The sequence below is a fragment of the Geospiza fortis genome, unplaced genomic scaffold (genome assembly GCF_000277835.1).
Source record: "Geospiza fortis unplaced genomic scaffold, GeoFor_1.0 scaffold27, whole genome shotgun sequence".
Lineage (NCBI taxonomy): Eukaryota > Metazoa > Chordata > Aves > Passeriformes > Thraupidae > Geospiza > Geospiza fortis.
Window position 1 is genome coordinate 2,737,964 of NW_005054329.1, and position 11,272 is coordinate 2,749,235.

Genomic DNA, 11,272 nt, shown 5'->3' on the forward strand with positions numbered 1-11,272 from the left:
GCAGGGCCCCCACGGTGCACGAGCTGCCGGTACGAGCGCCCCGATGGATGGAGACACGGCCCAGAGCCGCGTCCAGCCCTGTACCCAGCCGGGCTTTGCAGGTGCTGTCCATGTTGGCGTTTAAAACATCCCTATCCCTCCCTCCCCGTACCCTTTGTCGCCCCCGCAGAGCTCCTTCCACATCGTCTCGCACAAGTTTTCGGATCATCTGGGCAGGATTGGCATGTGCAGGAGCGAGAGCCTGAACACGTCCCTGGAGAAGAGCCACTGCACCGGCCCCGACACCTTCATCACCGCCTACGAGCACCTGGACTTCCACCCCAGCTACAACCCCAGCGGCCCCTCGCACTGCCGGGACCAGCCGCTGTAGGCAGCTTTGGTCTGCCTTAAAAACGCCCACAGCCAGCCTTGATCCTGAATGGACCCACTAGATTGCAGAGGGGATGTTATTAGGAGTAATATAGTGAAGATTTAATGTGGTTAAGTGTCAGTTAGGTAGCTCATGTGAAGCGTTTTATCTAATTTATCAGCAGCATATAAATACTAGGACAACATAAATTCTGTTTTTATCCCCTTATCCCCTTCTCTGTCACTAATGATCCTTTACACTCTTGCCTTATTTACTACGTATCATTAAAAATTAAGATCCAAACTGCTTCTCTACTATTTAATGAATAATCAATCTCAAAGTTTTCCAGAGTTATTCATTAACTCATTGGATTTCTTGTAGAAAGTTTGTGTTTCTTCTCTCTCCAAACTACAAAGTTTTAAGAAATTATTCAAATAATGACAAGTAATAAAAAATATTTTTTTTTAAGTTTTATTGCAACAACTGTAGGTACAGGCAAAGAAACTGCATCAGTTCGACAGTGACTGCACTGAAAGAACACCTGAACATTTTTGGCTTAAAAATGAGTTTTTAAGAGAAACTACTCTGCCTGTTTATGGATGAGAAACAGTCCCACCTTACAGGTGTAACAGAACATTAAAAATGAGCATAATATTATTCAAACTGTTTGCTAAAAATATAAATAATGAGTGGAACATTATGTCTGAACTCCTGCAACTGATACTCTTCACATGTCAGAAACATTCCCTGTTTGTGGCATGTGGTAAGAGCTGGGTAGATCCTCCAGCTGCAAACACACCAAAAATAGTAAATTGGAACAGGTAAATAAACTGAGCAGAAATGGGCCTGAAAAGTTAACATTTCAAAGATTTAACATCTGAAAATAAATAAGCAACCCTCTTCCATTTGCTGTGATCCTCGTATCAGACTCTAGACAATACCTGGAGCTTCTTTAGAACTTCCCTTTCTTCTCCTGAAATGAGAAAATAACAAAGTGCTGCATCAATAGAAACAGTTGTGACAATGTTACATGTATTTTTATCCACAGATTTTTCTGCAGGTGGCATAATTTAGGGATAAGGCTGCCTCTCAAAAATATTAACAGAGTGGATTCTGTCACATATTTTCCCACTCCATCTGAAAACACCCACCTCTTCTTTCTTGCCTCAATTTCCTCCATTTTAATTTTACTCTTGAAACCCGTTCCTTAGAAGAGTTTGGCATGCAGTGTATCTAAGTGTTCAGAGGTTAGACCAAGTGCACTTTTTAAAAAAGAAATACCTGTACAGATTCAAAATGTCTTCCTAAAAAAGGACTCATTTTACCACAAAGAATTTACCTGAAACAATCTCTTTCTACTCTGTCTTTTGAAAGGAAGATTTTCACATTTTCAGATAAAATTATGTGAGGCTGAACTATCACCAACTGAAGGGACGAAAAATTGAAAAGCTTCTACACTAATAAAAGAAATGGGGGCAGGGATGTTCCTGCCTTGTATAAAGAGCAGCTACATGTCAAAACACGTGTTCCTAAAGCAGCAGCAAAGAACTGGGAATAAAAAAATGGAGGGAGTCCTTGCTGTCCCTTGAGGATCCTTGAAGACTGTTCCCAGAGCACCCAAAACCAGTCACTGGGGTAAAAAATGAAGCATTAAACCTCTTTCCAGATTTACCTGACAGCTGCGGTACTGCAGCCAGGATCTGTAACTCACCAGAGCCATAATAAAAAACACCGAGTGGTTTAAGCACTTAATATCTAAATTAACAAGTTTTGTGCTCTGACTGGAAAGAAAAATTAGCATTGTGCATTTTTTAAAAATATGAACCAGCACTCATTTAAAAAAAAGGTAATAAGCTTTAGAAGAGCTGGGTTTATGGCTCCATGTATCTACTGCAATAATTATAATTAATTGGTGTCTCAGGAGGGTGGGAGTAATGGGAAAAGGAGTTTTCTGGACACTCCCCAGAGCTGGCACTGGAGTGACAGCGCTGTGCAGGCTGTGCCCACTCTGTGCCCTCCCTGGGGCTCTCATTGGCACTATGAACAGGAAATAAAATCTGCTTTTGGAACTGCTTTTATGAAGATTCAGCCTTGAGAGATTCACACTGCAGTCCCAACCTTGGTACCACGTGTGGGAATTCATTGCCACTCAAGATAATCTTTTTTATTGCTCAGCCTTTAGTGACGTGTAAGAGGGATTTCTTATTGCTGCAAACCACCAGACTTCTCTTTTCTGAACAAGTGATGAGAACTGGGCCAGGATGAGGACACTGCCACTGGAGCCTGGATGTTCAGTTCCAGAGATGCTCCTTGAAACACACTGAATTACACAAGCAAAGATTCCACTTCTTGACCAAACACCAGGAAAGAAATCTCTTGGGGTTCTACTACCACAAGCACCATTCTCACCTCCCAAAAGCCACCCTTTGTATTTTATAAATTCTCCTCCTTCACTTTGTTACAAAGAATCAATGACATCCTCAGCGAGGAGGGAAGAAGAGGGAACCCAGAAATTATTACTCACTCAAGATGATGACACAAACCATAGGAACACTCCAGTTGCACGGTCCATGGGCAGAACCCCATTTATTAAACATTAGAAACTCAGCAATGTACACCAGTTCCTATATACAAATCATGTTCATCAATTCAAATAAAAAAAAAAGTGCTGTTTGAAATCAGGTTTTATTTAAAGCACAAGGTAACTGGAATTGCATTTTAACTGGGAGTGGATCAGGTCACGAGTGGTACTGAGGACACAGACACAGCAACAGGGGCACGAGACACCTTTGAAGTCTTAATGTGGATTTACTGAAAACTTTTGAGAAGAAACATTCAGCTTTTTATACAAACAGTACAGAGTGCTTCCAACATCTCTAGGAAAATTAAGTATACAGTTTAATCCTTTTAAAGCAAGGTACTTGGAAAACTTCTAGTTTAAAATACCAGCCTATTGACCTATTCCAAACAAAAGGCTCAAATCCTGCAACAGAATCAAGGCAGAGCAAAAGATAAACCTGTGAAGAGGGAGTGCAGGCACTGAGCTAAGGAAAAACCACTTTTCCAAGGTATCCTACCACAAAATGGAGATGAGTTAACACACTGACCTTTACACAACCTGGCCAACCAACCCCAGGGCTACAGAAAGGTGGCTGGACAGTCAGAAATGCCAAGTGAGCACTAGGAACATGTTTCAAACGTAGCTGCACGACAGCATGAACACACCAAGGATGTTTATTTCTCTACATGCCACAGTCACTATCTATGCTACACCGTATTTTGCCCACATTCTGCATCACACCAGGGACACCACGGGATTCTGGATCCAGTCTTGGCTGCTTTTGCTCCGTTTTGCAAGTTTAAGGCCAGCCTGGAGGAAGACTCCTGAAGTGACTGAGAAACAAAGTGATGCTTAAGTGGTGGTTTGGCTGAGAAGTTCTGCAGAAGAGCAGACAAAGAGAATATCAGATCAATTCACAGGGACAAGATGTGAGAACAAACTCCTCCAAGGACTTCACAACACAAAAATGAAAATGAAAGAGCCAACAGCTCCAATTTACACCTTTTGAATTTGCAGCGAAACCAGTGTGGGGGCACTTTTTTGTGTGTGTGATGTGAATGTGCTACTTCAATCCCGTTGAAAGTCAGTACAAATAAAAAGATAGTAGTGAAAAATTGCTTTATTCTGGCTGCTGGAAACGGAGGCAGAGAAAGAGCCTGAAGAAAGAACAGTGCTGAAAATATCCGTGGCTGAAAAAATCCATTTGTGTTGTGACTTCCTACAGCAAACCCAGCTTTGCTTTATTGCACCAAAATTGTCAGTGAAGAGTTCACAGAAATGTAACATTTTAAAAACCACTTCTGAAAAAGGAAAGTTAAGGGCACTCAGTTCCAGAAAGTTCATTGAGGAAACCAAAAGCCATCTCTGGGCAACTGCAGGGCATCAAAAGGAGAGTTGAGAGTAACAGGAATTGTTTGAGCCCTGCAGGCCCGACAGTACAGAAATCCAGGGAAATCCAGGGAAATCATGTTGTCTGACCAGACACACTCCTTCACTTGTCTTGGACTGCAATTGTGCTTGGAATCATCTGCTAGCAGGAGGTTCTGGGTATGTAAAAGGACTTTGAGCAGCTGCTGAGATCACTTTGCACAGGAGGTGCAGACAGAGCCATCCACTTGATTTACCTGAATTTGCATTTGTGTCTTCCAGGCTGGATCTCCACACCCACAGTTCTGCTCAGGGACCTCATCCCACAGTCCTCAGGGTGGGAAAACTGAGCTCCAGCAAACCCCACCCCACAGGATGGTCCTGAGGCAGCTGGGGTGTGGCCAGTGTCACATCTGCATTGCTATCCAAGGCTGTGCTTTCCTAGGATCTCTGAACAGGCTCCCAAATAAATTCTGTGCGCAAACAGGTTTCCCTTTGAGAGACAATTAGAGGCCTCATAATTTAAAGTGTGATTAGCCAATATCTTATCTACAGTAACTACAGCATCCTGTAGGAATGCAAGCCCTAAAAATCATTATAAAAAATATTTCCTTAGAGCACTTTAAATAATTTACAAAATTCTACAAAAGCTACGAATGCCTATCCGGGATATCCCTGTTAAATAGAATTATTTTCACATTAGTGTGTATGATATACAGGTATCAGCATCTCCCACTGCCTCTCCTTTCCTCTCTCAAGCTTTATCAAGGTAATTACAATCACCGTTAATTTATAAAAAGACTGCTAGTGTAAAAAAAAAAAAAAAAAATACTTACATATTTGAAACCTTTTTTTCCAAGAGGGAACCTGGGCAGTCCCCTGCAGGTAGGTCAGTAAATTTTGCACAGGTTTTGGTTAAAAATTCCTGCCCTTGGTGTACTTCACTAGCAGCTTCCCTGTTCTGCAGGACAGGTATTTTTCCTTCCATTTTGGAGCTGGATACCTGAATTTCTCCCTGCCTGTCAACTTTTTCTTCCTTAATGCACATCTGCACACTGTTATCTGCACATGCTCCTCCACTATTATGCACTGCTGCTGCTGTCACATTGAATTCATGCCTTGGGCAAGCTAAACCTGGATCTGGCCTCTTGTCCAGCTGGTTATTTCCTCCCTTACTGTCCACCTGAGCACTGTGCTGAGCTGGCTCTCTGCTGACTTTATCTGCTTTTCCCACACTGCACTCAGGGTGTGGGGGATCTGCAGTGGAGTCAGCCCAGCTGCCTTGGTGGATATCTCTTTCCTTGATCCACATCTGGGTGTTCTCAGCTCTGGAGGTTCCTCTGCAAACCTTATCAGCTTTTCCTGCTGCCACACTCCATTCCTGTGAGGGAAGGCTGGACTGGGACTGATCCCCTGGAGCATCAGCCTTCCTGCAACCCTCAGCTGCCTCTTGGAGACACCCAGCTCCTGCACAGGTTTCTGCTACATGGGGACTTGCCCCTCCCACAATGAGTTTCTGAGAAGAACTGGGTTCTTTTATTGCTGGTGTAATTTCCCCTTTTGGCAAGGGGTTAAGTACATCTGTGTCCTGGGAAGCTGCCTCCATTCCCAAGGCACTGCTCTGGCTGAGCACACACTCTGCTTTCTGCTTTTTGTTCAAAAGCATCGATTTCTTCCTGTCCCGGGCGTATTTCAGACCTGCAATAAATTTACTTGAGATTTTTAGCTGGAAGGTATTCTTCCTCTTAGATCTGGGCTTTGCATTCATGACTTTTCTCACTTTACACCCTTCATTTCTGCTGGGTTTTGGGGGCTCTGTGTTACAGACATTCCTTTTACCTGTTGCATTCCCAGGTAACTCCTCAGCAGCACCACCTCTGACCCCCCCCAGTCCTTGCTTAGCTTTTGACTGACCAGTAGTAGGAACATTCTCTGCAGAGGAAGCACATCTTCCACTGCCAGCTAACATTGCACTTTTCCCTTCTGTTCTCTGAGAGTTCTTCACCTCCTCAGTTTGCTGAGCTACCTCAGTCTTTTTACTCTGACCTAGCACCAGGTCAATCTCATTTTCCACCGGCTGCTGCTTTGCTTTTCCTTTATTACCAGTTTGTTTGGTCGCTCTAAGTAGGTCCAGACTTGCATCACCTTTTTGCATCTCTGAATTGCTTGCAGAGTCTTTAGCCTTTTCTGCCAAAAACCTCCTGATTTCCTGCTCGATGCTGTCATCACTGTCCACTGAGCTGCTGTCACTGGCGTCTGACACAGCTGGGAAAACACATTTTCTATTTTTAGCCCCCCGCTGGTTTGAAACTGATTTAGGTTTATTGCCTTTTTTAAGCTGTAAGTTAGACTCCAGGTTTTTCGTGGTTTCTGGCTTGTCATTGGGAAGTTTGATGTTGTCTGGAGGGTTCCTGACTGCATTCTCCCTCACAGCTTTCCTAGGTTTTGAGAGGCAGCTTTTTAGCAGTGAGGGATTTTTACATTTCCACTCGTTTTGTTGGAGGCTACTGAATTCATCCAGTAGCTGAGTTTCTGTCTCACTGAATCTGACTTTCTTCTTGCACTGAGCTTTCTGGTCCTTGGATTTCTTCTTTAACTTCCTTTTAGACTGTAACAGGTCCTTGATGGCACTATCCAGGTCCTCATCACTGTCCAGAGAGCTGCTCTCATCACCTGACCCCTCCCTCTCTGGGGTTTGGATGGGGTTTTTTACAGGTTTTTTTGTGCTACTCTGAACCTGCAGGAAAGGGTTTACAGAGTCCAAGGGCACACATCTGCTGCCATCAGAGCCAGACAATTTGGAAGACATCAGCTGCTGCTGCCTCAGGTCTTTATTACTCTGAGCATCCCAGAGTTCTGTGGGGTTGCTCAGGGCATGATCCTCTTGGAGCGCTGGGAATTTGGAACAGTGACCTGGCTGGAAAAGTCCTGTCTCCAGCTGTTCAGGTAGTTTTGACCCCCCTTGTTTTGCTGTTCTGCCTTCCCTTTTAAGTCTCCTTTTCCGACTCAGGGATAATTTCAGTGTTTTGGGCAGAGCAGGCTCAAGGGTCCCGGTGAGGCTGTTTGGATCAGAAGGCAAAGGCATCTGGATGGAGCGTGACAGGCTGGGAGGTTTTGTTCCAAGGTTTTCTGACTGTGCTTTCAGAGCCAAAAATGCCCTGATTTCTTGCTCTATGCTGTCATCACTGTCCACAAGGCTGCTGTCACTTTCACAACGGGAGGACGAGAGAAGCTGGGGAGAAAAGAAGGAGTCTGCAGTGAGGGATTTGTTGTCACTTCCCATTTGGGATGGCATGATTGTTTTGGAAATATCCAGGATAGCTTCTGCACACATGAGTTCTGCAGATGTGTCTGCTCTGCAAGAGGCCTGCAATGTGAGCTCACAAGCAGTAATCTTGTTTTCTGGAAGTGCAAAATGTCTGGCTTTTTTCAGTGGTTTAAATAGCTTATTAAAATCATTGCTGGTGCTTTCTAATCCTGTTGACTTGGAATTAACTTCTTTTCTCTTGCTGCTTGTAGGGTTTTTATGGATTTCTGGTGAGGCACTTTTTGTGGAGCTAATTGTCAGGCTGGCAGAAATGTCTGCCATACCCTTTGGATCAAATGGTTCCCTCTGCAAAGGGACACAGTTTGCTGCATGACCTGCCTCTTTCCTGATTTTCTCCAGCTGGTAAAGCTGGATGGCTTCTTCGATGCCATCATCACTGCTCGAGTCAGATGTGTGCATGCTCTCCTTGATGAGTGCTTCCCCTGGCTCCCAGTAATGAGCTGCACTTCCCTCATCCTGCTCCACGAGCCAAGGCTGGCTGGCAGTGCCCATTTCTAGATAAGCTTGGTTTGCCTGGCTGAAATCACTGGGCTCTGTTTGGATTTTTGACTGCAAACACTTGGACTGGGCACTGGATTTCTGCAGCTTGGGATGGTGTCTCAGGAGCAGCGCATTACAACCTTGTTTTATAGCACCACAGTTTGTTCTGTTTGTTGCTTCTTTGTTGCATTTCAGGACAGATCTCACACGGGAATCTTTTTTATCCTCCTCGGTAACACATTTACTAATTTCTTGCTGCTTCTTCTCATTCAAGAACTGCACAATTTCGGCTTGTATGCTCTGTTCAAAGGAGTCATCGCTGCTGATGCTCTGAGGGGAAGCAGGCTGGAGCCTCTTCCCAATTCCCAGGTGGTCAGATAGGTACTCTTCAGAGAGCATCTCAGCATTAAATTTCACAGGGAGAAGGTTACTAGCCACTTTGTTCTGGGAGAACTCTCTCTTAAACCTTTTGTCTCTGCTCACATTCTCAGAACGCTCTGCATTCCTTGGCAACGACTGGGCACTTTTGCTTTTTGTTTTCAAGTACTCTTGGATAGCTTCCTCTATACCTCGGTCCACAGAATCGTCGCTGTCAGAATCGAGCAGCAGAGTCCCAAACTCTACACTCCCCTCCACTTCGCTGCCATCCGAATCCTCGGGGCACCCACACTGGCTGTACTGAGGATGCTTCCGCAGCAGCGTGGTGCTGGATGTGACTCTGGCACTGGAGCCTTTTTCTCCCTTCTGTTTCTTCTGCACAACACAGCCACACTCATTGTTCATACCCAGGGCAGGCTCTTGGCTTTGCAGGTTGTTTATGATCATCTGAACTTTGGCGCTCACGGAGGTTCTGGTGACGTTGCTGTCAGACTCAGGGAAGCAAACGGGGTATCTACAATTCCTTGCTGGCCCAAAGGACTCCCATTTTGTTTGAAGAGCTACCAGAGGAGGAGCATCCATAAGGAACATTCTAGCAGACCACAGCAAAGTCCACCATGGAACAGATATTCAGACCGGTCTCTCCTCCATCCTAAAAGAAATTAAAAAAGGAAATTATTTATTAAGCGTGTGCCTTCCAGAAATTCCATGTAATAACCCTGGCAACATAAACTGTAAATTATTAACACTCAGAACTACTGTGCCAGATAATCACAGGAATTTCTCCTCAACATCACTTGAACAGGTAAATCAGTCACTACTGTCACTGGGGATAAGACAGAGCACTCATCATTTGTGGTTTGTAGTATTTTCTGGCAAAATCATAACCCAATTCAGGTAATTCACTTCTGAAACTCCTCCTGTGCTTTCCAGTCCTTTTGGCATGCGCTCCTAAATAATGCTGCACTGCCCACACCCACAAAGACCCACTGTGATGGTATTCAGTGCACTGGTGTGTGCAATCCCCTTCGCACTGAATACTTTTGCAGAAAACTTTGTGGCAGGAGAGAAAGAACAATTTTAAGGAATTCTTTCATAGTGGGAGTGGTGAACTCGGCAAAATACTCTGCTCGTTGTTTCTTTTGGCATAACTGCTCTTTTTTAGGATCATGCAGCTCAGCTTTCCAGTTTTCCAATGAAAGCAGCACTGGCTGTGTCCACATGGTGCAGGATGGGTGGATGTGGAGAAACCTGGACCATCATCCAGGATGGTGGGACACAAACCAATTCCTCCTCAGAGAGCAGAGCACCACACAATATTCCATAAGTTTTTACTGGATCTGACTTGGCATTAAACATACACAGCTGAGGGACTTGGGGCAGCTGAGAGAGAAGGAAAGGGAATTTATTTCTTCCTGAAACACACTCTACAGCAATAACCCTGAGACATCAGTCATCCGGCCTCACTGCAGGATAAAAGCTCTTGGCAAACACAGATCTTGAGGAGTGCACAAAAGCAGGATGAAGATTAGGAACTATCCTTTGTGTTCCAGTAGAAACTGCAGACAGAACGAAGCTTTGGTTTGTGGAAGAGTGGAAAAAGCCACCCACAAAATTCCAGTAAACACCCCAAAGAGCTCACCACCTCCACATGGTCCCATGAGGGTTGAAGGCTTCACCTGTAGCATCATTTGGTAGGATGACAATAATTCCCAAAAACTACTGCAGATGGGTGGCTCCACACAAAAACAGTGAGTCCCAACTGCAGTGGCACTGGACTCTGCCAGTGTACAGGGACACAATTTTCCCTCTGAAACCTCCCTGACCTTGCACTTGTCAATTATTCTCTAGTTCTGGTTTCAAATTAATCAGCGGTATTAAATATTTTAAAGGATTAATGACTCTAAACTCTTTAAAACTTGTATTTATTTACTGAGAGTAAGGTAACAGACAACCAGGGAAGACAATTCTTCATCTTCGCTCGGGCAAATATAAATAAAAAACCATTTTTCCTTGTAATAAGCAGCTAAGGATCAAAAAGACAGAAATTAGGATACCTCATTACCTTGAAGCAACACAATTAACACACTTTAGCTCCCAGCTTCATTAAAAAATAAAACCCCAACGTTTTTCCTATTAACCTATTTCCACAGTTCTCAGGGAAGAGGCAGGTGCCTTCACTATCCCACACTTGGACTGGGGGTCGTGCATGAATTAGATGGGATTGGGGTGAATTTTTGTGTCCCAGCACCCACCCAGGGCACCCATGGAGACTGTCAGGGGACACCTGGGTGCTGCCTGAGGGGGGACATGAGGGGACACCCACCCAGGGGATATTCACAGAGGGTGTGAGGGGACACACACTGAGGGTGTGAGGGGAAATGAGGGGACACACACCCAGACAGGATCTGAGGGGAAATGAGGGGACACACACCCAGAAGGAGGGGGATACCCTGTGTAACTCTGTGAGGGGAAATAAGGGGACACCCACAGGGGCTGCATGAGGGGACATGAGGGGACACTAACTCAGGGGGTACCTACAGCAGATGTGTGAGGGGACACCATCTCGGTGCACACCCACTGTGGCTCCGTGAGGGGACGTGAAGCGACACCAACCCGGGGGGCACCCACAGTGGCTCCGTGAGGGGACGTGAAGCGACACCAACCCGGGGGGCACCCATAGGAGGCTGCATGAGGGGACATGAAGCGACTTTAACCCGGGGGCACCCATAGTGGCTCCGTGAGGGGACATCAAGCGACACCAACCCGGGGGGCACCCACCGTGGCTCCGTGCGGCGCACTGAATCGC

General features: G+C 45.2%; 1 protein-coding gene across 1 annotated transcript; it reads right to left on the reverse strand.

The window, feature by feature from the left end:
- Window positions 1–2,908: 2,908 nt before the first annotated feature.
- On the reverse strand, window positions 2,909–9,111 carry PPP1R26 (protein phosphatase 1 regulatory subunit 26). The gene has a single exon (XM_031057238.1). The coding sequence runs from the start codon at window positions 9,052–9,054 to the stop codon at window positions 5,110–5,112; it is 3,945 nt and encodes a 1,314-aa protein (XP_030913098.1). The 5' UTR covers window positions 9,055–9,111; the 3' UTR covers window positions 2,909–5,109.
- Window positions 9,112–11,272: the final 2,161 nt, after the last annotated feature.